The sequence below is a fragment of the Perkinsus marinus genome (genome assembly GCF_000006405.1).
Source record: "Perkinsus marinus ATCC 50983 genomic scaffold scf_1104296931952, whole genome shotgun sequence".
NCBI classification, from domain to species: Eukaryota; Perkinsozoa; order Perkinsida; family Perkinsidae; genus Perkinsus; species Perkinsus marinus.
This window is the reverse complement of record NW_003215582.1, coordinates 182034-205349: the sequence shown is the minus strand read 5'-3', so window position 1 is coordinate 205349 and position 23316 is coordinate 182034. Positions and strand designations below refer to the sequence as shown.

The 23316-nt window shown below is 48.2% G+C and overlaps 9 protein-coding genes across 9 annotated transcripts; 2 read left to right on the top strand and 7 right to left on the bottom strand.

Annotated features, from left to right (window-relative positions):
• Positions 1-312: 312 nt before the first annotated feature.
• On the bottom strand, positions 313-1774 carry Pmar_PMAR023571 (hypothetical protein). Its single transcript, XM_002785808.1, has one exon. The coding sequence runs from the start codon at positions 1759-1761 to the stop codon at positions 520-522; it is 1242 nt and encodes a 413-aa protein (XP_002785854.1). The 5' UTR covers positions 1762-1774; the 3' UTR covers positions 313-519.
• An 818-nt stretch (positions 1775-2592) lies between these two features.
• Pmar_PMAR023570 (conserved hypothetical protein) lies at positions 2593-4102 on the bottom strand (the record flags this gene model as incomplete). The annotated part of the gene is made up of 10 exons (XM_002785807.1): positions 3965-4102; positions 3807-3915; positions 3630-3756; positions 3433-3581; positions 3319-3391; positions 3186-3274; positions 2973-3138; positions 2847-2917; positions 2703-2798; positions 2593-2655 (listed from the first exon to the last, which is right to left on the bottom strand). The coding sequence occupies exons 1-10, from the start codon at positions 4066-4068 to the stop codon at positions 2593-2595; spliced, it is 1047 nt and encodes a 348-aa protein (XP_002785853.1). The 5' UTR covers positions 4069-4102.
• Positions 4103-4526: 424 nt separating this feature from the next.
• On the bottom strand, positions 4527-5977 carry Pmar_PMAR023569 (conserved hypothetical protein; the record flags this gene model as incomplete). The annotated part of the gene is made up of 6 exons (XM_002785806.1): positions 4527-4807; positions 4856-5054; positions 5111-5280; positions 5354-5516; positions 5628-5764; positions 5809-5977. 6 exons carry the CDS (start codon positions 5975-5977, stop codon positions 4527-4529), a joined length of 1119 nt encoding a protein of 372 aa, XP_002785852.1.
• Positions 5978-6169: 192 nt separating this feature from the next.
• Positions 6170-7146, bottom strand: Pmar_PMAR023568 (proteasome subunit beta type 3, putative; the record flags this gene model as incomplete). The annotated part of the gene is made up of 7 exons (XM_002785805.1): positions 6170-6205; positions 6258-6344; positions 6391-6503; positions 6624-6706; positions 6756-6863; positions 6916-7040; positions 7090-7146. The coding sequence occupies 7 exons, from the start codon at positions 7144-7146 to the stop codon at positions 6170-6172; spliced, it is 609 nt and encodes a 202-aa protein (XP_002785851.1).
• Positions 7147-7440: 294 nt separating this feature from the next.
• Pmar_PMAR023567 (Charged multivesicular body protein, putative) lies at positions 7441-8383 on the bottom strand (the record flags this gene model as incomplete). The annotated part of the gene is made up of 6 exons (XM_002785804.1): positions 7441-7473; positions 7514-7621; positions 7675-7821; positions 7871-8005; positions 8058-8190; positions 8238-8383. 6 exons carry the CDS (start codon positions 8381-8383, stop codon positions 7441-7443), a joined length of 702 nt encoding a protein of 233 aa, XP_002785850.1.
• A 1255-nt stretch (positions 8384-9638) lies between these two features.
• Positions 9639-14374, top strand: Pmar_PMAR023566 (hypothetical protein; the record flags this gene model as incomplete). Its single annotated transcript, XM_002785803.1, has 22 exons — positions 9639-9790; positions 9838-10015; positions 10063-10159; positions 10229-10403; positions 10486-10579; positions 10727-10912; positions 11029-11179; positions 11231-11376; positions 11424-11588; positions 11638-11689; positions 11814-11970; positions 12030-12168; positions 12428-12519; positions 12701-12906; positions 12954-13069; positions 13115-13224; positions 13268-13367; positions 13414-13497; positions 13541-13666; positions 13830-13982; positions 14080-14187; positions 14235-14374. 22 exons carry the CDS (start codon positions 9639-9641, stop codon positions 14343-14345), a joined length of 2898 nt encoding a protein of 965 aa, XP_002785849.1. The 3' UTR covers positions 14346-14374.
• A 722-nt stretch (positions 14375-15096) lies between these two features.
• Positions 15097-15828, top strand: Pmar_PMAR023565 (hypothetical protein; the record flags this gene model as incomplete). Its single annotated transcript, XM_002785802.1, has 1 exon — positions 15097-15828. The coding sequence occupies one exon, from the start codon at positions 15097-15099 to the stop codon at positions 15826-15828; it is 732 nt and encodes a 243-aa protein (XP_002785848.1).
• Positions 15829-16604: 776 nt separating this feature from the next.
• Pmar_PMAR023564 (hypothetical protein) lies at positions 16605-17108 on the bottom strand (the record flags this gene model as incomplete). The annotated part of the gene is made up of 3 exons (XM_002785801.1): positions 16605-16685; positions 16748-16873; positions 16941-17108. The coding sequence occupies 3 exons, from the start codon at positions 17106-17108 to the stop codon at positions 16605-16607; spliced, it is 375 nt and encodes a 124-aa protein (XP_002785847.1).
• A 234-nt stretch (positions 17109-17342) lies between these two features.
• Positions 17343-18713, bottom strand: Pmar_PMAR023563 (hypothetical protein; the record flags this gene model as incomplete). Its single annotated transcript, XM_002785800.1, has 3 exons — positions 17343-17455; positions 17477-17577; positions 18691-18713. 3 exons carry the CDS (start codon positions 18711-18713, stop codon positions 17343-17345), a joined length of 237 nt encoding a protein of 78 aa, XP_002785846.1.
• Between the last annotated feature and the right edge of the window lie 4603 nt (positions 18714-23316).

The following is a 23316-nucleotide window of genomic DNA, read 5'->3' as shown; positions in this document are numbered from 1 at the left end:
CACATGAAACCGTCATCAGGCGACTCAAATCCAATGTCGAGTACTATACTCAGCGAGCTATCCTTGCACCATCCCGTTACCACCACCACCACCACCTTAGACCTGACGCATTTACCTGAGCTCATCTACTGATGCCGTGTTGCCGACTTTTACCTTCTCGCTGTTGGTCACGGAACATGAAAATCGACCTAGTGAACCCAGTAAACCTGAGTGGAGTATCGATTTCGACTGGACTCGAGTCAACTGGCAAGTGACGAAAAACGTGAGCGTAAGTGGTATTGAAAACGTGGCGACTTAGTGAAAACGGAAGTCGGGCACTGCCCAACGGGTTGTAGTAGCAGAAAGAGATCAATTTGGTGACATCCACCGTGTAGATGGTTAATCTCACAGATGAATGGTAAGCGAGTAATCGAGCAAAGAGGCGCACTGCTACAACTATTGCACATGCCACGATAAAGAAAGTTATTATCATATTACACATGATACGATACGACGGCGCCATCGGCTCAACCATCATCATCACTTTTTCAGAAGAGCGATTGCTTCCTGTGTACAGACTAGTCGAAAGCTCGAGTATATGAGAGCCTTCTCGTAATCCACCAAGTAAAAGTCGCTTATCCTACCAACCGTGAAGGCTAGCGAGGGAATGGTTCTCCGCAAAATCCACTTACTGTAAATGTCAATATACACAGAAACGAAGCGCAATGCATCTCCGCCCGGTAAAGGAGTTGAGCAGTACTGACAAGATACGTTACTCATGCCGAAATAGGCTCCTAGAGTCTGAGCTGCTTTGGGACCCAACAGAGGTACTGGTACACCCAAATTAGCCGGACAAGTGATGAACTTCATACGCTCCATGAGCATTTGGGCAGGAGTAAATTCCTCAAAAAGGCTCTCATAAGTGTCGTCATCGAAGACCTCCGAAAGCGTGACCACAATATGATCACCCAAACCCAACTTGAAGACAATGTATCTCTTATCAGGGTTTGCCATACCCATGGATACGTAATCAGAGAAATAGGACATATCAGAATCGATTTCTTCGTTCGGTCGTCGAACTACTCTGACCTTGATAACGTTAGACAACAACTTTGGAGAGCGACCTAAGTCATTGGTGATCTTCGCGGAGTCGTTATGAGCTTCGCTCCACCAGAGATCGTTGGGATGATGCGTTAGATCCGTGGACGTGCTAACTCTCTCACGGAAGCCGTAGAAGGTCCTCAGCCTTTGGACCTGCGCTATAGGGTCGGTGGCCTTTCTAGCGGCCTCCTCCTCCGCACCCATCATCCGCTTCGACAGCTCTCTCACCAGCTTATCGGTGCTTATACAACGGAGCCTCTTCTCATCCGAAGAGACTGATTCATCGCCATCGGAGTAAACCGACTCGAAGCTGGCTGATGATACAGATGTGGTACAATTGCCAGGGGACTTTTTCTTCTGCGGAGCAATGGCCAGATTCTCGCCACTTTCTAGAAGCCCCGGAAACTCGGATCTTTGAGTTTCTTCAACCGACGGGAGTGGCTTCAATTCAGCTGCGATTTTTGTAGGCTCCGCTGTAGGAGCGGTCACTTGATGCCGAGAGACCCCCGAGTCGGTCCTCGATAAACCGGTACTGGAGGCCTCCTTAGTCGTCCCCGACTCCTTCCTGTTAATATTCCCCTTCAGCCCACTTTCCACAGGAGACCGTTCCTCACTGACTGCCTCTTCCGGAGGCACTGTGGGGACAGGTTCGATGGTGAGGGTGCCTTGTCTACAACCCATGAAACAGTAGATTATGGCCTGTAAACGAGCAACATCCACCTCAGCAGCCCCTTCCCTCCTGAATTGTCATACGAACTAAACAACAAAATTGAATAAAGCCTACAATACTGCGACAGCGTCACACGAAGATCGGAATGCACCCTGCACTACTCATCGCGCTACACCTATACATATCTGTAGTAATCTCCATACATATTCACTTCTGTACGTAATCATCATCACTCGGGATAGAGATAGTACATACTCGGAAGAACCTGGCTTAGCAAGATTAAACATTTCTCCAGGATGAAATCATTTCATTGAAATGGTGTTGCGGCTCTCTATGAATGGTCCAAAGTTCAATTCCTCGTATATTCTATTCAACCACCTTCCATTGCCAAGGATGCCGCTTATTATCCCGCCCGCCAGTGAAACTCCTACACCCACTTTCAAGAAATGTACGTCACAATCCCTTATCAGCTCGGAAACAGGTTATTGAGAAGTGGACACCTACTCAAGAACAGAAAGGCCTTCGTCCTGGTGTATCGAAATTTCGACTGCATTTTTCCAATTTTGCTAGGATGCAGTTCGAAATTCACTGCTGAGTTTTTAAAAAATATTTATTCAAATAGCAGTTTCAATAGCAGTGTTGATGAGCACCTTGAGATACCTTGAAGACGGTGCTATGCCTCGAAAACCACTGAAAATCGCCGAGGCGACAGATCATGGTCTTCAGGAGTTAAGCGGCCATCCCACTGAACGCGACACCATGGAAGACGCACACAGTACTATTCAGACGATGTGGAAATAACGACCAAGAAAAGTTTGGACAGTCCAGCTGGCTAAGTGAAGTCAATCCTCCTTCCGAGCCTTGACACAGCCAGGCGCTTTGCTCTCGTCTTCAACGACTTTCACCTGAACAGCAAAACTTTACAAATCAACCATGTTTATCTAGTCCTCACGATCTCGGTATGATCAGCCTCTGGTCCCAACTTGCCCAAAGCATCATTGACGAGCTTGAGAGCTAACTCCGACATAGGGTTATAGATACCCTCACCCTAATGTAAGCATTCGGTGACGGATGAAGATAGAGCCGATCCGCCTACCTCCATGAGTTGAAGCGCGTTGGCTACATCCTTCTGAAGACCCGCCATATTAAAACCATAGTCGAACTTGCCTGATATAACAGAGTACAACCAAACAGGAGGTCGTCGAAGATCGTGAGGACCTACGAGTAAGAATATTCTTCTGGAAACGTCCCTGTAGGACAAATGTGCGGCCGCTAGAAGTATCGATAGCATTCAGTGCCGCTTCAACATCCACTCCAGCCTTCGCTAGGGTGACCATTGCCTCGGACCCCATCAGCAAATTAGCCGCAAGAAGGGCATTGTTAACAGACTGGCAGAGAATCAGTCTAACTCGCAGCATAGTGACGAGCGACTCACCTTAACAGCATGACCACTACCAACCGGTCCAAGGCCGAATACATGACCACCAGGAGCACCGGACCAGCAACTTATCAACTGACGTACACCTGAAGTACTGACCCATCCCACTGGATGCCATTGCTGACCTTACCCGACTCTTGATCGTCGACCACTGAAGGATTCTGCGATCCCACCATAGATGTCAATACACCAGCTTTGGCTCCCTGCAAAGAAGGATGACTACGTCAAAGGGCAGGCAACTCACATGAGGGCCACCACTGACTGCACAGTCGGTAAAGACAGTTTCTCGGCGACTAACAGAATCTGCAGCTGAGGCGACACGTAGCTTCTCCGCGATAGCCTTCGTCAGGGGCGGGAACCCACTGGTACAGTCGATCCAGTGAAGCTTCGACCCTGAAATTAAGGAAGAATAATTCACCACTGTCAGCGATGAGAGCTCACGATTCTCCTCTTCGAATGGAGCTTCGAGCATGGTAGCATCACCAACAATAATATCAGCGAGCTGGGACACCTCGTTAGAAGTTGGGACGCAGGTGACCATGTACAAAGATGATACCGAGCGATTGGCCTGACGAACGACATTACTACTGCACGGCTTGGTGGTAGTAACAGCATCACCTGCAACCATGAGCGGATTGAGGGGACTGGCTTGGCACCGAGGCCGATGTCAGCTGAAGATTTCAGAGCTCGATCCATCCCTCTAGTTGAGAAAATATTAACATCGTGCCTGACGAAGTGGACGTTAACTGCAACCTAGTAGGACGGACACAGACTACCCTGCGGCGGCAATGCGGCGACATAACGGCAGTCCAAGCTTACCCAGACCTATCATCAGCACGTTCAGTGGCTTCCCACCGGACGATACCACAGGAGTCGACATTATGACAGAGCAATAAGGCAACACACACCACGAGAAAAACTGACACGGATGGATTGGGACAACCTTGCCACAAACCCGCCAGGTAAACCGGCACGGATCTCGCTCACAGAGTTGTATAGGGATTACTCGCATTCCTCATCCCGAAATTGCATTTCACAAAGTGGAGATTTAATACAGCATTGCTCCGAAGTTCTAGGGTCGACGATTTCAACTCGATCGCCTCTCAACACTGAATGCGCCGCCTTGAAGATGCCAGCATATACTCTACACTCCCTCGTCCCTGAGTGAGGTGCAAGATAATTGTGTACTACACAGTGTGTAGCGCTAGATGACACCGTATAACACAACAACATGAGTTTTACATACTAATAGAAAAGAAACGTGATAAGAGATGGTGAACACTCATCGCAGTGATCACCGTAATACGCCTGTCAATAGAGCCAAGGGTTCGGTCGCGTTCACTCCTTCTCTTCCTCCTCAGCCTCCTCCTTCTCATCATCATCACCGCCTTGCACATCGACTTCGATATCCTCAATAATCTTATCGATCAGTTGAGCAGTATCCTTGGGGGCATCAGCCGGCTTTTCGATTTTCTCAATGGCCCAAATAGCAAGAGTCTCATTCTCAGCCGCCAAAGCCTGCATGATCATCTCGTTGATATCGCCAAGATCTGCCATGTCAATCTCGTCACCCTCTTCCACCTCAACCTCCTCCTTCTCGTCAGAGGTCACAGTGGCACCTAATACACAACAGTCGCCTGCCTCACGCGGAATAGGACACTTCTTACCCTCAGCAGTTTTGGGCTCTTCTGCATGCCCTGGCTCGGCAACCTCAGCCGATTCCTCTTTTCCTTCTCCATCATCCTCCCTGTCGAGATCAGGTAGTTCGATCTCCTCAGTTCCATCGTCAAGTGCGTAACAGTATATCTTGAAGGAAGCCTTGTCGTCGCCAGCAAGGAGACCAGGCAGTATAGTATCCTTCAAAACCTGTTATTATGACGAGGCCTCAGCAACTACTTCCCCGAGTATGCAACAATCCCTACCTTAACACCAGACTCCTCGAAAGGACCAAACATGGTGCTCCAGTTGAGCTGCCCTCCAACCTTCATAGCCTGGCCCTCAGCCTTGCACAGCTTCTGCACGTGCTCGGCGCCAGACTCGTCAGCAAGCAAACCGTCGATGGTCGCCTTATCAAGGAACATGTCCACCTCCCCTGATCATGGACACTTCACATGCCCGACTTCAACAATCCAAAAGTATCCCTTGAAATAGCTCCGAGATACTACCAGGCTTGACGATCGCCGGGCACATCTCCGCGGCCTCTTTATTATGATACTCCACCTCCTTGAACATCTCTTTACACATATCAATGGCGCTAGGGGAGTAATCGAGGCCGATGAGCCGACCTGTATAACCCGCCTCACGCATGGAGTTGAGGAAGGAGGAAACCTGACAGGAAGCAATACTTTCTCAGTGGAGCATCACCTCAAAAAGCATCTTGAGCACTACTGAGCGGAGCGAAGCCCGAGGAAGGTGAATGCAGCAGTCACTGCAACTTACTCCGCAGCCAACATCAACAACAGTGATGTCCTTTTTCTCAGGCAGCAGTTCTCGCATGGCCTCAAAGCTGAAGTGCCACTCATCGGTTGAATCGGCATCGTCATCATCATCGTCGCCCTCTGTAGCCGCCTTCTTCTCTGAGAATAACTCCTCCACACAACCCTAGACGCAGATCGACTACCAGTCTTGTCCCCCTCCTCATTCAGTCTCTGTTTCTTAGCCTTGTAGCGTCCCTCCCAATAGCTGGCATCACCATAGCGGCGAAGATCCTCCTCCTCCTCTGCCTCTTGGGCGATCTCCTCAGCTGGTCGCTTCTTGCCGGGCTCTGTGGTCGATGGAGTGACAGTCATTGAGAGATGACAATATGGGAGGACTACAGTATGTTCCACATCCAAACTTGGTCACCTCCTCCCCAAAACTCGCGATTGCCTAGAGGGCGCCTCAGCCGGGATACCAACAAAAATCAGGAGAGTGTCTAGGAAACTATTCATCACTCTAGTTCGGTGTAGTGTTAAGGACCCAGGCTGTTGTCCATATAACCATTAGTCCATTCTGCCCTTCAGTGTTTTAGTAATCAACTACCAACAACAACATCGTCACGTGGAGAAGTGCTCGCATCTATGAACCTACCTCCTTATCGGTGAGTATATACACCATACCGCCCCAACCAGAAAGGCAGTCACGGTCTATACCCGATAGCAACGATTGGCCGAGGACCTACGACAAGCCATATCGTCGTACCGCGACCCACCCTAAAGCCTACCTCAGCGAGCTCCTCAGGGCCCATACCTTCTCTCCAGAAACTCTCAGCTACACCCATAAGCTGTTCAGTAGCCGTACCAGAGACGATGAAATCGGGAGCTGTGGATTCAGTACCTGATAAGACATCACTCTAGAGCGGGAGATATCATCGACCAAGCGCAATGACGATCGATGTGTGCGGTGAATCGAAGGGAAGCGACGGTGACGTTCATAGAGTGAGAAACCTGTACCCACCGATGAGATCAAAGGAGGAGATGAAAGGCTCGCCATCATTCTTAAGACCAGCAATAACAGGTTCACAGAAGTAGGGCCCAAACCTGAGAGGAACCAGTTATACTCAGCCAGCAAGGCAGTAGCATAACCTACCGTTTCTCGTAGAGCATAGTAGCCATCAAGTGACTTACAACATCACATGGCATCTCCCTATCCTCCTTCAACTTGTACAACTTCAGGCGGAATTTCAGCAATTGGGATCTACAGTCAACAACACCCCGGACTATTCGAGAGACCATCACCTCGCTGTTACAATGTTTGGGAGTCAGTGGCGAGGCCTTGGAAGCCGACCAAGCATCGAGAGGTCATCGGATACACCTTCTGCATGTTGGCTGAGACCGTCTGCAGCTGGTTGACGCCATATCTTCGGTCGCAGGCCTGGGTGAGTAATTTCGAGGCGCGTGACGCTGATTCCCCCCGATATTACAATTCCAACACAGCCTTCCCCCTTCATGGCTATCACACTGCCACCATTGTACTCCATAATGTTGCCCGACTGAAAAGGAAACTCGCGCTTCTGATGACAACCTCCATCCAGTCCTGCAACCTACCATGTTCAACGAATGTACCGCAAACGAAAAACTAAAAGAAGAAGGTAGACTTTGAGAAGAATTGAATGTAAGCCAACTACAACCCGACTCGATTTGCGTTCAAATTAAATGGTGAAATAGAACAGGGACTTTGAATATTGATATCAACAATACAGTTAGAATTAGAACTAGGGTCTATCAAGTCTCTAGCGGGGGTAGTAGAAGTCCAAGACGACGGCATTGTAATTCTATCGAGGCTTGTTGGTCGATGCGAGGGCAACCTGAAGAGCAATCTGCGTCTCGACGAGTAGAGCGTATTACCGGTGCTAAATGAGTTGCTGGAGTCTCAGCAGCTGCGGTGGCCGTCGTTGTTGCCTGCTGCTCTCCTCCCGGCAAAGCAGTTGGCAGATAGGTCGGAGCTGATGGTCCCTGAGAGGGCAACAGAACTTCGCTAACGATCGAGTCCCTGACCCTCTCACTACCGCCCGAAGCTCATTCTCCTTATCCATGGCGACCTCTTCTTCCAGCATAGAAAACTCAGCTTCCAGAGAGGCATCATCGCATCCCTCGGGGATATTATAACTTCTTCCCAAAATGTCATTGATCTCCTCCTGGTCCATCATTATATCCTAACGATACCACCGCAGTCCCTAGCAAGCTTTTTTGGTGTCCACCTACTGCCATATCGTCAACAACATCCTCGACATGGTCGATGTTGAAGTCGTTCATCTGGGACTTCATAGCGCTATTGGCCACCTTCATTGACTCCACCACGTTCATGTTAGTCTGAATTTGTTCCTGTGTAAAGGCTGCCTGAACAAAGAGGAGATATTGAGTTACTTATAGAGCAACCCTTGTCGAGTACCTGGTCCACATTGAACTGTGTGTTCATCATCTGGTCCCTCTGACCCTCATACATCTTCTTCCTTTTCAGTACCGCCAACGCCCGTTGTTTAGCCCCGGCCGCACCAGACCTAGTGGCCATTTGCTGCTTGTACCTGTAGCCTAGTACTGCCCTAGCTGCTGTTGTTGTGGATGCTACTACTTGATCAGCTCCTCATCACACTGTTTAATTTTCTTATCCAACAGTTCAACTCGGCTGTCTAAATGTTCACTAGTCTCCGCCAGAGACGGCCCTGTGGGGGCTGGGGGAGCTTCCTTCTTCTTCCCCACCCCGAATATTCGATTCATTTCACAAACAAGACTATTGAATCAACATTCTCCATCGGGAAACATACCGTCGCCAGACTCCGGCGCGTAAGAGACTTCGTGGGCGAGCGCGAAGGACGCCGCACGCATGCACAAGAGCTCATCTTGCCGAGTCGAAGTCTTCCGAAATGTTGCCGCCGGAGCTTGCAGTCAGTTCTTCTTGTTGCAACAACGTATCTACGTAACGCCATTGAGTTCCAACTAAGTCTCTAAATGTTTCTACTTGGAACGCTGCATAAGCCAGACGTGCTCATCAGCTCTTTACGAACCTCGTGTGTATCATCCCAGGCGAATGCCTTATGGAAACTAATCTGCTTTCCAGAGGCGAATAGGTTCTCAAGAGACTCGAACTCGTTACTTTGTTTTGGGGTCGCTCGTTTTGTTAACTGTATTCTTCCTATCAGTAATTGAAGCCCATATTGGAGTATAGATGGCCGTTGGAGCAACTTGTCCGTACTCACCATGTTCCCGCATAGGATGTTTATCGCTAGTCATCGACCGTTGAACAACTGACGCTATTGCGTTCACTCAGTTTTCATATTTCAGCCTCGCAGATAGTAGACAGCCTATCGCATAGCCGTTCGCAAAGAACTTAGATCGACCGTGAAAGATTACCGTACTCTCTGTAGTGTCATCAAGCGTCACTAGGTCCCCGGTTCGATTCTAGGCGGCGGTGTTTGATTTCGTCCTCCATGTTATCCTCATTGAGCCTTCTACGGCAACCCGTAGTGCAGAGACCATCAGGAGGCCTCCTCACGTGTGGTCAGCAGCGATGGAAGATACACCTCTCGAAGTCGGTTATATGGCGCTTCTACAACCGCTTGAATGTTCGTCGCAAGTATAAGACAGCTATCCGACGAGGGCGCATGGTAAGGAAGGCTTACGACTAACAAGCACCGTATAGCACTTTTCCCAACTCCTGCTTTGAATCTCAACTGCCATTGCCTTGTGAGGCATACCATGAGCATTGAGGGCGCAGCATGATCCTATCAGGTTTGGAAGGATGGACAAGTTCAGTTCCCCAAGATTGGTATTGCTGGATTTGATGATCACAAGAATGCCTATCGAGGGAAGATAGAAAACTGTCGAGCTCCTCGGATTTGGTTCGTGGATTGATCCTCATGTCCTATGTGCGAGTTTCTGTCATTTTATTCGTCCTTGTGTTAACCGAAGTAACTCGTGCAGAGACCCCACATCACTACCGCTCCGCCGAAAGTGTTTTTGAGTCATCAATTAAATGCTCCTCAGCCACCGCCTATTGCCACCACAGACCAGTACCAAATTACAATATGCGTCCCTCTGGCACGTTCTGAAACGATGTTATTCTAATCGCCCGTGGACCAAGGAAGAAGATGCTGGACTTAGCCGGATATGTGGTGACGTTATCAAGTACATATCTTTAAACCGAGAGCTCATCGTTATGAAGTCCCCGTCAGAGCTCTCCCAGCTTGGGTCGCCACGACTAGCGTAACTCAGCTGCTGGACCGCGCTCTCAAGCGGGCCCTGCGACAGCGGCAAGAAGATGGTGTAGCAGTTTTCGAGGGAAGGGACGTGAACGAGATGTTGGTCAGGCTACGCGACCTCGGCCTGGAAAATCGAGAGGTGGATAGACGGGTGGGTTATAGAGGGATGCTCGGGATCGTCGAGATGCTTCCACGTAGTGGCTGACGCTTCTGAAGCGACGGATGTCTCAACTCAGTAGAGAGACTCCTCCCAACGGTGAGTACGATCCAGAGTATGTAGCCACAACCATACTCGGTAAGGAAGAGGCCTCGAGGGCCTCCCAAGCATTCAGCTTCAGACGTGAGCTTGCTGTTGATTGTTCAGCGCCAGTGGGCAAGAAGACGAGCAGTGAGCTTCCAAGCCTGTCTCCAGTCGCCTTCACCTACTTCCTACAAATATGTTCTCTTCAACCACGAATATCACGTATCATGATGGACTATGTCATCCAGCATCTCAGTCTCTCTGAGGCCAGCTTTGGAGGAGATGTTAGAGCCGCAGCGTGAGTTCAGCGATCTCTGGGAGTTCTCAATGAGCATTTGATTCATTCATCGTCCTGAGAGTAGGCAGGTTGCTTCTCGTAGGTTCTATCATAACCAAGCGGTTGCTATTATTCGACAGCAGGCTAATGCCATTGCCGATTCATATGTCAATTTCAAGCGTGAGCTCAAAATAAACGTGAGTTGTCCTGAGAGTGGCCTTGGAAAACTTTTCTGGAATTCTGTATGCCTGATTTTACAATCTCCATACTGCGTGTGCCGATGCTTCGCTCCGCTCATTTAAGACTATTAGAAAAATGAGATGTTTGGTATCGTTGGCATTCAGGTTGTCCTCCGTGACGTCCTCAGCTCTACCTCTGAAGTGCGCTTCCTCCTTGATATTGGTCAAGGCAAGTACAGCTCGAGTCACTACTTGGACGACAGCCGTATGTGGAACTATGCTCGAGGAGATGTGTTTCTCATAGGCCGATCACATCCCGATCAGCTCACCACTCTGGACTTCCTCGGCTCGGTAGGGTAGGGAGGAGAACATTTCAGTTCAAATTTTAGCAGTGACTGATTGAGCACGTAGAGTTGATGTTTGAAAGTTTGATGGTCACTGATGAACTGCTGTTATCCTCTTGGTAGTGTGCGAAGGTCTATAACGACTCGCGATATTTCGCTTACCCTCGTTTGCGGATATCCGCCGACACCCCCCTGGCAAAGCAGACTATTACTGTTAACTGTGCTGCCTGCGAGCAGTCCGAGCTGAGAGTGAGTGCCGAGAGCCATCTCGAAGGTGTGCTATAGCTGCCACTTGGGAGTAGTTGGGTGGACCACCATCTCGCAGGCAGGACTGAGCTACGATGCAAGTGTCATAGTTTCGGCCGGAGACCCCGTGCACAGCAGCCAGTGCAGTTCCCGACGGATGAGCTGTGGCTTGGGAAGTTGACCAGAGTCTCTCGGAATGGGAATCTCGGTGAGATACGTCTCAAGGTGAGTAGCAGCGACCACTGCCGTCCGATTCGTTCATCCTTCTCAAGGTTTTTCCAGCATCACCCGAGGCTCTGACTGAGGTCCTGGGCTCCCAGGATCAGCATAACGAGCGCACTAAATCTGCCTCCACTGCGATCACTGCGTTCACAGTAGCGATAGATAATGGCCAAATAGACTGGCTCTGCGTCCCTGTGACGGCCAATATACCACAAGTAAGTCAACAATCGCAGCCTTGTACTGTGGCGATGCTGGGCGGCTCAGGTTAGCAGTCGGGAGCTATCAGCTGTGTTCGCCGTGAGCAGCAATGATATGGGTCGGCAGGCTCCTTTCATCCGCCGCTTACTGCTCGAGGGACACACCCAAGCGGCTCAGGAACGGATAGAATGGATTCCAGAGGCGCGTTGTGCATGCGTGGTAAATCTGCTGAATTGATCCAGCTTCTGTCCAGCCCACTCCTGTGGACCTCGAAGGCCTCACCGAATCACAGAAGTCGGCAGTTCGAGCCGCCGTCTCGTCCCGTCTTACGCTAATACAAGGGCCTCCAGGCACCGGGAAGACATTCGTAGTGGTCGCTATTGTCAAGCATTGGCTCAAGTAGATCACCCGGGTTCGATCCCTGTATGTGTCGTTTGTAACTTTGAGCTCGGTCGCAGGACTAATCCCGAGTTCCCGATACTGGTATGTGCTGGAACTCATGCAGCTCGAGCACTACTCCATGCCCAGCTGGAGGCTCAGGGTATTTCAGTGACGCCACCTCCCGTCTACAGTGGTATTGAGGAGGAGAACAACCGAGTGGGCCGATCAAAGCGATACCGGTCTAAGACAGGCAACGCCTCAATAATTTTGTGGCACGCGAATAAGTGCTCATAGATACCATCTTACCTGGGACTGTGTATGTAGAAACAGTCTACAGTGCAGCTTTGGTGTCTAGCAGGAAGCTCCCTCGAGTGATAGTAGATGAGGCGAGTCAGCTGACCATCGCAGGAACGCTGCTTCCGATAATGCAGGTATATAACATTGTGTACAATATGTGTGTTCAAGCCACTGTCAGGGCGCTGAACAAGTTATACTACTCGGTGATGATCGCCAGCTTTCGTCTGTTAGTGGAGGCCTCAGCCTTTTCGATGAACTACTTGATTCTAAGTAGGCACTCTATGCACAATCTTGTTGCCGAAGTCATTTGACTCGTTGCTGATGCACTCATTATCGACAAAACAGATTTGATTCTTCTCGGACTATCATATTACCCCTTAGTAGTGATGTAATGTTATGCCGTGTGATACCAGTGCATCCTTCGATAACGTTATCAGCTGCTGGTTTTTAGCTTGGGACCGCCTAAGCTCCTCCGCGAGCAGTTTAGGATGCACCCTGAAGTGGCGGCATTCTCAAGCCAGCACTTCTATGACCATCAGCTTACCAGTCACCCAAGCTGGAAGTCAAAGTTTTGGCCCCCTCTAATGTTGCCGCATATCTTCGCAGATCGAGTTGTCTCTGTTCATGGCAGTCGTGTTGTCTTTGTAGACACCGGGGGTAAGCTACGTATATGAACAACAGTGATGAGGATAGATTTTATGCAGGGGCCACCCGAGAGGCTTTCGACAAGGGTTGTGACAGCTACTATAATGTACAGGAGGCGGACGCAGTTATCCAGACAGTTGACTCCCTGCTCGCCACGGGTGCTGATGACTCCGATGTGAGCTCGATGGGTCACTTGCTGAGGTCACCAGTGTATTGACAGATCGGAGTGGTGACGCCCTACGCAGCGCAGAGAACTTATCTGAGGCGCCAGTTGCATCTCATTCCTACTAATATTGTCGATGGTGCCTACGCTGACAGTGATCATCGCAAGTAAGCTGCTTATGCTCCGAACCAGCGCGTACGGTTCACTCAGGTGCAGAGAGCTTGGTCCTAACACAAGTATCCCTGACCCCATTGTAGATTCAGTTGACGCCTTCCAAGGCAGTGAACGATCCTGGATCGTATTCTCGGCGGTGACCCACGGTCGGTTCTGTCAGTTTTCTGATGTCTATGTGTTAGGTTCGAAGTAACCCTGAGTACTCGGTAGGCTTCCTGAATGACTATCGTCGTGTGAATGTGATGCTCACTAGAGCTCGATATGGAGTGAGATACTTACGATGTCCGTAGTTCAGCGATTGCATCGCAGGTCATAGTCGTAGGAGATCGAAGCACTCTGCAGGTTTCAGAGCCTTGGAGGGCATGGCTCAGCTGGGTATACGACAATGGCACGGTCGTTCGACTAGACAAGGAGAGCCTGAGTCGAATAGCTGCGGTGAGCTTTCAAACCTGATCCACCGGTTCCGTATCCTTCTACTTTTGCTGTCCGATAACTACGAGTGCTTTACTGGTGTTCTTACATTCATAAATATACTCATAACGGCCACTAAAAGTGACTGTCTATGACTCTACCATCTACCATCATTTCGGTTTTTTAGACTCGGATGCCCAATGCCAGGCGAATCCGCTTTGCAATGGACCGTTGGGATCTCGGTATTTCGATGGAAGCGGCCTATGGGAAGGTCCAGAATTTGCGTCCCCTCGCAGAGGCCTGTGTCTGGGCAGCTACTAGCGAGTACAATACTGTTGAAGTGAGCGCAACACTACGACGTTCATTGGTCCCTCAGCAGCGTGCTTATCCAGCCAGAATTTCCTCAGGAATCCGCTGCTCCTCGTCTTTTGCATCAGGTACAGCTGGAGGAGAGGACCGGAAATGTGATTCATTGTCTATGCACATGCTCCGATGCCAGGAGGCATCATGGTCGGTGTGCTCATGCAGCTGCCCTTGTCATCAGAGTAGAGTGGAGAATGCCTTCGGGAAGTTGTTGTCCATGGTGCTTCAGGTGCGGCAAGTAGCCTTGGGCATGACGCGGCAATACTCTCAGTCTCAGTTTCTCCTCCAACGGGAAGCGCCGATGAGTATAGGAATTCAAACTCATTCATACGTACACTGACTTCTGTTGATTTGACCTTGTTACTCGTTTTTGAATCAACCTGTATTGGTTTCCCTCATAGTGTCTTGAATCAATTCACAGCACATACTTTAACATGCTGAAACTCGGACGGATTCGTTCAGTCATACTCGGTATCGCTACCGGCACTGTGGTATGGACCCTAGTTCTCTTGGCGCATATAGGTGACCATACCCTGAGAGCATCAGACGACAGAGTCGAGCTGGGTCTATTCTGCAAGGCATGCACAGCTGATCAAGTGGAGCTACTCTGGCGACGTTATAATAGAAGTTGTACGAATGCCCGCCCATTGCGACTGGATGTCGCGTTCGATGGCCTGAGTGAACCGTTCAACGTTACTAATGAAGCCTTCGAGGTAACTGTCGCGACAGAGCAGATGGTGCACATCGAGGCCAGCGGCATCCAAGGGGCCTTACGAGCATTAGACAGCGCGTGCGGAGTAGCACGCGGTTTCGTCCAGATAACGCCAGCTCCGTTAGGTCTGGCTTACCGTGGGCTCCTTCTGGATGTCTCACATGTCTTCCTATCGGTTGCTGAATTGACACGTATAATCGACTTTGCATCAAAAGAAGCAGGCCTCAATGTTCTGCACTTGCACAGCACTGATAATCAATGCTTCGTAATCGAGCTGGACTCGGCGCCAGAGCTAGCTCATAAGAGTCGAGGAGCTTGCAGCAGGGGAGGTGCAGTTCGAGGATATTACACGAAGAGAGAAGTGGAAGAGATCTTCGCAATGGCTGCCTCATTGGGTATCATGATAGTGCTTGAGCTAGACATCCCAGGTCACGCTGGAGCCTGGAAGAAGTCTCATCCCGAGCATGTTGTTGAGGATTACCTAGATCCTAATAGTGAGTCTATGTGGCAGCTGTTTTCTACTGTACTCACTGAGCTCGAAGAGCTCCTGCCTGTCACTGCACTACATGCCGAATTGCCACTGGGGCTTCATCTAGGTGGGGATGAGGTTTCCAATGATCGGGCGCATCGAGCATTCGAAGCTAAGCTGAAAAAATATAGACCACGTGATGCACGTCTCCACAATATGCGTTGGGAAGAATCCTTCCTAGTTGGGGGTGTTGAGCACAATGACATAGTTACAGTCTGGAAGTCCTTCGAGATGTCCGGCAGGATCCTACTCGGGGATGTGATCACCCGAGGGTTCAGTGCTATCAACATGTGTCTCAGTAGACTTTACCTTGACGCGAAGTTCCAGCCTACAGTTGAAGCTATCCGCAAATTCGATGCATACAGGAGTGGTTCACAGACACCAGGCCCTAATGGTCACCTCGTTAAGATAGAGCATGAGCATTTGGTGCTTGGCGCAGCTGTGAGCTGCTGGGGTGAATGCATGACCGCTCTGGCCAAAGATTTGAGTGAAGATAGGCCATACAACGATTTTTGGAATCTTCTTGGAGAAGCTGGATATAACTTCTGGCACACGGAACGACCTTCGCGACGGCGCTCATGATGTGGAAAGATTGCGATTATGTCCGCTCTGCTGTTGAGTTTCGAGTATACTATGACAGATTTCACATTTGCAGCATTATGTCGTTCTACGCGCATTTAGTCGAGGCGTCAATGAGCGGTGTTATTATGAGAAGGATAATCATTTGAGTTGCACTTGCGTGGTGCAAAATACCGATGACCACACATTATGAAAGATAAGACGCGTTATGGCTCCCAGGAAGTCGAAACTCGAAATTCCAGGCATATAAAATTGTGGATAAACGGCATTCATTTTACATTATATACATCGCACATCATATATTTTGGCCAACGACGTTGGCCAAACGTCTACCATATGTAATCTGCTTCGATTCCATTCTCGTGTTTTCGTGGCGTGCGACTCTCTGCTCATGATGCGCGCACTATATTGTGGCACGTGACGTTCCACACGTTTCTTCTTGGGTAGAGTAACCACTGGCTTATGATGTTGCTTGGCCTCGTTAAAGTTACGGTCGTTAAATTTTTGGCGTCTCGGAGACGCCGTCTCCAGGGGAGTTTTTCACCGTCAGTGTTGCCGAGGGCATGCCAAGTTATTACTGGGACTAGTGGAACCCCGTCGCTACGCTCCGGGAGTCGCTACGCTCCAAGGAGAGAATGGGTGAAGTAATAATGTACTTGAAGGCAGATTTTTAACGATGAGAGAAGTTAGATGTACGATGTTCCGAGAACTGAACGCAAAAGAGACAGGCATGATGCTTTCGCCACAACGTGAACAACTTTGGCATGCTGTTATGCGCATCAGTCGAGATTATGACCTCGTTTTCTTTTCTTGAGACGCATGGATGTACGATGAGGAGGAGGTTCTGATCGAAGTTGGACCTGAAAGGAAATGGGTCAAGTTAACGTTATGAGTTCGGAGCATAGATGTTAGGAGTTAATACCTGCGGTAAGAGAGGAGTCAAATCGACCATCAAATCTTCCATAGTAGGATTCGGTATTCTCGATGGTGCCGAATTAGTAGCAGACTCAAATTGTTTGTAGTAAGCATCATATTTTTCCATTGTAACCTGAAAAAACGTGAAGGCAAATCGGACGTTCATATGTTAAGTATTGCAACTGATCGGTAAGACGTACCTTGGTGAGCATTTCATCATCAGCGATATCATATGATGCCGAGATAATATCACTGCAAACTTCACATATGAAAGTGGAAGAAGTATTAGTAGTAGCAGGATTGGGAGCCTCGCAAACGGCACATGCCGTAGTGGGCGAGCTTGCGTCTATAGAAGACGTATTGGACATTGTTCAAGGGAGGGATTGATGTAATAACTTACACGCCAAGTTATTACTGAGAACGCTGAATATGAACAACACAGAATAGTAGAATAGGACGTTCGATAGTATCGAATTGATAGTTAGCCATCTAATGAGTGATACCGACGGAATAGTTTGTGATTTTGAAGCTATAGTGTAAAGGAAGACGAAACTGATATCAATGTAAGAGTGATGTATTGTTTAACTCAACAGTATTTGCAGTTAACACCGGAACACATTACGCTTGTATGTCATGTTGCAAATGTGGTACTTGGTCATGAAGGTCAATAGAACACTCGAGCCGACACATCCATACTTGATTTTGCGTCTTATAGCTGAGGAAGACAGTAACCCACCCCGCCAAGAGCACACCGTGTAGTAACGATGAGAGAAATCAGGGACACTACAGAGGGCAAACTCTGAGGCTGGTCTACTCCGAGCAGGCTTCACGACAGAACTGAATGACTGAATAAGTGTACGTAACATCTTGTAAGTAACAGACGGCATATACAAACCAATGGCGATTAAGAATTAGAAGCGAACATTGTTAGTGATGAACGATATAAAATGACAATCGAACTATCGAAGAAGAGGTAGTAAATCATATGAGAAAAAAAGAATGATTATGGAAGAAAACAGAAAGAGAATGTAACAGTTTGTTGTGATGCAAGAAAGCATGATAATTCATCAATATTCCATACGAAAACGCTCATCGAAAATTATGCTACGATTTCATGATAGACTACATTTGTTGTGAAAGTTGACGCAGGAAGCTGAGAAACCGAAGAGACAGAATTGTGGGTAGTAATTTGTTGTGAATCTATATAAGGCGATTGGTCTACAGCGAACTTGATATGGCTGGGGTCACCCACGCGGGAGGCCGCCACATATAATTGCCCATGATTGAACGCAGGTTGGGGGAGATAAACTCCCACTTTTTTGAGTGATTGACCCTGGGCCTTATTAATCGTTACACACAGTGAGGCCCTCACTGGAAACTGCCGCCGAACAAAAGAAAATGGCAGGTCAGAATCTGATGGAATTAGCCCGATTCTGGGGATCAAAATCTGTTCCCCAGAGTGTGGACCACCTAACATAGTAGCACGGATGATTCTGACGGGATTGCCAATAAACTCATTGATAGTATACCTGCTACCATTACAGTGACCGTTTTTGGGATCTAGGTTCCTGAGTAACATAATAGGCGTGTGAACTTTAAGGTGCAATATATGTGGTGGTAATCCTGATGGAGTGATAGAATTGAGGAATTCGATAGGAATAGGTAGGGAACTCTCAGAGTCAGAGACTGAATCCGCGCTTGGCAATGTAAATAGCCTCCCTGGGATTCGATTGATAATTTTATGATTCATTTCATCGATTACAGTATTAGTCGGACTGAGAATAGCTCGATCATGAAACCAATCAGGATTTGTATAATTGGAAGTATTAGTGATGTCTGAATATACGAAATCGATAAGAGATTCTGAGGATGCTTCGGTTAGTGTGATACATGGAGGTAATGATATAATGCCAGATTCGCGAGTGAAAGGGAGAGGTGTAGGTAGACTACCATTTCCTAGTTGTAGGAGCCATTGCGAATATGACGTGATGCGATGGTAATTTGAATCATTCGCTATGGAATGGCAACGCATGTTCGTTGTTAGACGTAATTTCGTTACAGATGACCACAAAGGTGACTTGCAGATGCAAGCGTTAACAATATGAGGTCTACCGGCCCTTCGCAATACTGGAGTAACCTGTCGGAAATCTCCTGCAAGGATCAAGAGTTTCCCACCAAAAGGACGGTTTGACCTCAGGAGATCTCGAAGAGAACGGTCCAAAGCTTCGAGAGACCATCTGTGCATCATAGGAGCTTCATCCCAAACGATGAAGTTTGCATGCATCAATGTTTTTCCTGCTTGAGAGCGGGGAGTGAAGTTGCAAACGGAATCGGGTGTTGCAGGAATTGGTAGCTTTAGCAAAGAGTGAGCAGTTCTACCTCCTTTTAGCAAGGTTGATGCTATTCCAGACGACGCACATGCGAGAGGCTTTTGTCGTCGGAGTTCTGCTCTATTTATTAGAAGGTTTATGAGATAAGTCTTTCCTGTACCTCCGGGTGCATCGATATAGATGAATCCTCCCTGATTCCTATCAATCTTATTGCATAATAAGTTATATACTGCACGTTGATCTTGAGTTAGTGATAATTCTTGGCTTGTGACTAAACTCGCGAGTTCCTGCCGAGAAATAGCAGTATTAGTACTCGGGTTGTGGTGATAGAGGATATTGTCGACATCGTAGTTGGAGAAAGTTCGAATGAGTCGATCATATGTGGTATCCAGGGCAAAGTCCGAAAGAGCACGGGAATGAGAAAGAAGACGTCCTGAAACATCGTGGAGAATGCACAGTATTAGGAAGTCACGGAGTTCATTCTGTGGAGGACCAACCAAGGGGTTGCTTCGCAGGAAGAACTCGACGTCTTCCGCAAGAGATGTAACATGATCAGTTAATAGTTGCGATGGATTACCTGGTTCACAAAAGATAAGGAGGGTGGTGAATAATGCCCGGAGTGAAGAGGCTGTTGAGGCCAGAGATGCTTCTGTGAGACACCTATCCCATTCTTCATCGCTTTGAAGAAGATTGAGGGCTAAGCAAGCATCTCGGAAAGTATCATGAACAACACCGTTCACGGTGCGCATATGTACGAATGATTGGGCTCCTCGGATATGATGAAGGAGCAGTCGTAAGTAGAACCGCTCTCCTTCTCCAGGTTGAGCCATCCACAGCCGGCCAATTGTGGTCGATGACGGAGACCTCCTCCGAGACCATGCATATCCTCCTTGATTCTTAGTCCACGTGAAGTATTTAGGGAATTCAGGATATAGTAAAGTACAGGCCAGAGCATAGTCGGGATGATCTGGTGAGTTAGTTTGGAAGTATGCTGTTAATTTTGTAACGGGGGGACCTCGCATCATGGCATCCATGAAGTGTCCATCAACGAAGTGGACATGTTGTTGATTGGGAAGATGAACCGGGAGACGAAGAACCGTATGAGAACGGTCGTGGAGAGGGAATTTGAAAATGCGCCACATTGCTTCAGTGCAACCTACATATCTCGAGTCAATATAATCATTAACCTCATCGATTGGTTGATCTTGATCTGAATTCGTCGATGATGGTTGAAGATAATCATTGTGAGAGACCGGCGCAGGGTTCGATGCACCAATCGAGTACATAGCTCGATCATGGCCCTTAAAGATATACTTATATAAGTACTTAACCGCTTTGATACTGGCACAGTACTCTACGTTAACGTGAGCATCATATCGGCATGTTAACCACGGACAATATGGCACAACCCACTGATTGGTGATTGTAGTGTGGCTACCATCACGCTTTCGCTTGGTGAAAGAGTGCCCACCTTCAGCGGGCGGCCGCCGCTTATATTCTGGATATGAGCTACTACCCAATGTGGTATGAGATGCGTATGGTTTCGGAAAGCCTTTGGTACAGGCACCGCCTCCCATACATCGGGCGTTAGGATTATTTTCTCCACATGGTTCGTGGATCATACAGCGAGTAACTATAGAGTACAAATGTGGATTTGAAACACGATCTGGTATTTCGGCAGATATGAGAGAATCAACTTGATCAATCGTGAATTGATCATGTCGCAATATAACTAACATATGAAGATGTGGTAAGCCTCTTTTTTGGAACTCAATGGAGTGGACAAAAGCAAAGAAGTCGCCGAAAATGCCTTCTTCTATATCTTTTATCAGTCTCTTACATTTCAAACGAAACACGCGACAAACGACGTCCGGTCGGTCTGTAGGTTTTTGTCCGGGTTCGAGTGCAGAAGATATCTCGGGCCAATTAGGGTTACATGTCATGGTGATGAATAAGTGCGGCCTCCCAAAGGTTCTCACTATACACATGGCATCGTGATAGAGCCCCATCATGTACCGTGGACTCCCAGTGAAAGATGCTGGAAGGATTACACGCCTACCGGCAAGTTCGCCTTGACGATTGTCGATGGCGTCAACTAAGCCTGCATACGTTTCTGAACGTAACTGTGCTTGGTGAGTACGCACCCAATGCAAGCGGCTATTCTCTATTTTCACATACATATCAACAACATACTGCTGAAAAAGTCGACGCCCACATATGATTGGATTGAATGTATCCCGCTTGTGGATGCGGTAAGCGTAAAAGTCACACGCTGACACACGTCTTGATGAGTGTGTGATCTCATCGTGCCAGCCATCTTCGCCATGAGGGAAGAAAATAACGTAATGAAGAGGATCATAACTACGGTGCAATTCGCTAATGAACGTGAGCTCATCGGCAGTGTCTTGTAGAACTATACCTCGTGGATGTGCATCCTCGCCGCCTGGTATGAGAATGGCTATCTCTGGGTTTTCGGTGGTGGGAACATTGTAGCGCCCTGGGTGGCCATGTGTGACGGGCCGATTGGGATGGATAGTCAGAGTAACGTCCACAGGATTCAGTAAGTTCGATGATATGAGTGTGTGTATGGTCCGAAATGAGCGCACATACCGATTACAGGATTGTAAAACCCGCTGTAATTCAGCAAGGAGTCCCCGATTCAAACGCTCCGGTACAGGAGAAGCGTTCAATCTGTGGCGCAATTGCTCCTGATTATCATAATATAAATAAGTCTGGAGGCCGCGCGGTGATAGCGACCCCGTCGGATAAAGAGGGCCTATGAAACGGTAAATTTGCCCTTGAATACGGAATGATTGTGGCGCAGAAGAATTAGATATGATAGAATTACAAACCATAGAAGCCATACTCAATGCGGAGTTATAGACCCTGATAGCCCCCAAGAAAGCCCTACTGGTTGTGTCCGCTGACTCAAACAATCGCCGCATCAAGGGAGGTAGCTGTGGCAAAGGAGGTAACTGATCGAATTAGCGTTATATCAGAGATTCTATGACACGAATAGTAAGAACCGTAGTACTCACCTGTAATTTCCCATTATTGCAACAGAGCTCTCCGAATTTAGGTATCCCCGCGGTTCTTCTACTCAATTGCTCATCAGGGAACATGTATGCTCCACAATAAAAGCATTTTTCTGATTGATTGCCCATGGAGTAGTAGACATTAGGCTCATCATTGAGGAAGAAATTAAAAGCCGCGTTTCTCAACACATGTGGTAGTAGTCGCGGCACTCTTCTCGATACGGGCTGTATCTTGCAAAAGCGAAATTTATTCTTATGTGGCATAGCACAACGTAGACTTCCAGTGCGGCAAAGTGAATACAAACAGATTACCTCGGGGAGTCGGATGACATTGGACAGGTTTGGACTCGTTGGGGCCGTGGCAGAGGGTATAGAAGGAATACGTGCTTCGCCAAGTAACTGAGAAATCGATAGTACACACGATATAATGAAAGGCTACTGATATTGATTACCTCGGGGAGTCGGACGACATTCGACAGGTTTGGACTCGTTGGGGCCGTGGCAGAGGGTATAGAAGGAACACGTGCTTCGCCAAGTAACTGAGAAATCGATAGTGCAGACGATCTAATGAAAGACTACGAATATTTACGCTGGAATGAGGATTGACAGGATATATGCTTGAAATAATGCCGAGAGAAGCAGTTTCATGATGTGTCTGGAACATGATGTATCACAAAATGCATCTTTGTCAATGGCACCCACTTCCGGAATAGAACTATTGCCAGGAGGAGGGCCCGAAATAGTTATGGGATTAGTAGTTCCATCAAGTGCCTGCAAGATGACACATTATGAAATGCATCTCTTCAAATGACGGCTACCTCGAGAGCAAAATCAATACATTGGAGATTTGGAATAATTGTGGGGCTGGTCATCGGAGTGACGACAGAGGGTATAGAAGGAATAGGAGCTTCGCCAAGTAACTGAGGAGTCGGGAGTACACACTACATGATTAGAGCCTGTGTATATTTACCGTAGGATTGGGATTGACAGGATGGAGGCTCGGAATTGTTCCCATAATAGTCTCCATTGCCTGGGACATGATTCATCATAAAACTCATGTAGTTGCGTAGCAGCTACCTCGAGGCGTGAGTTACTACAATGAAGGTTCGGTATAGGTGTGGGACTACTAACAGTGTGGAGGTCCAAAACAGTGCTGGGGATAGTATTTCCATCATGTGCCTAGAAGATGACGTATTATGAAATGCACCAAT

Bases quoted from the DNA above. Each gene is read 5' to 3' on its own strand.
- Pmar_PMAR023571 (XM_002785808.1), bottom strand. From the start codon at position 1,761: ATGGGTTGTAGACAAGGCACCCTCACCATCGAACCTGTCCCCACAGTG.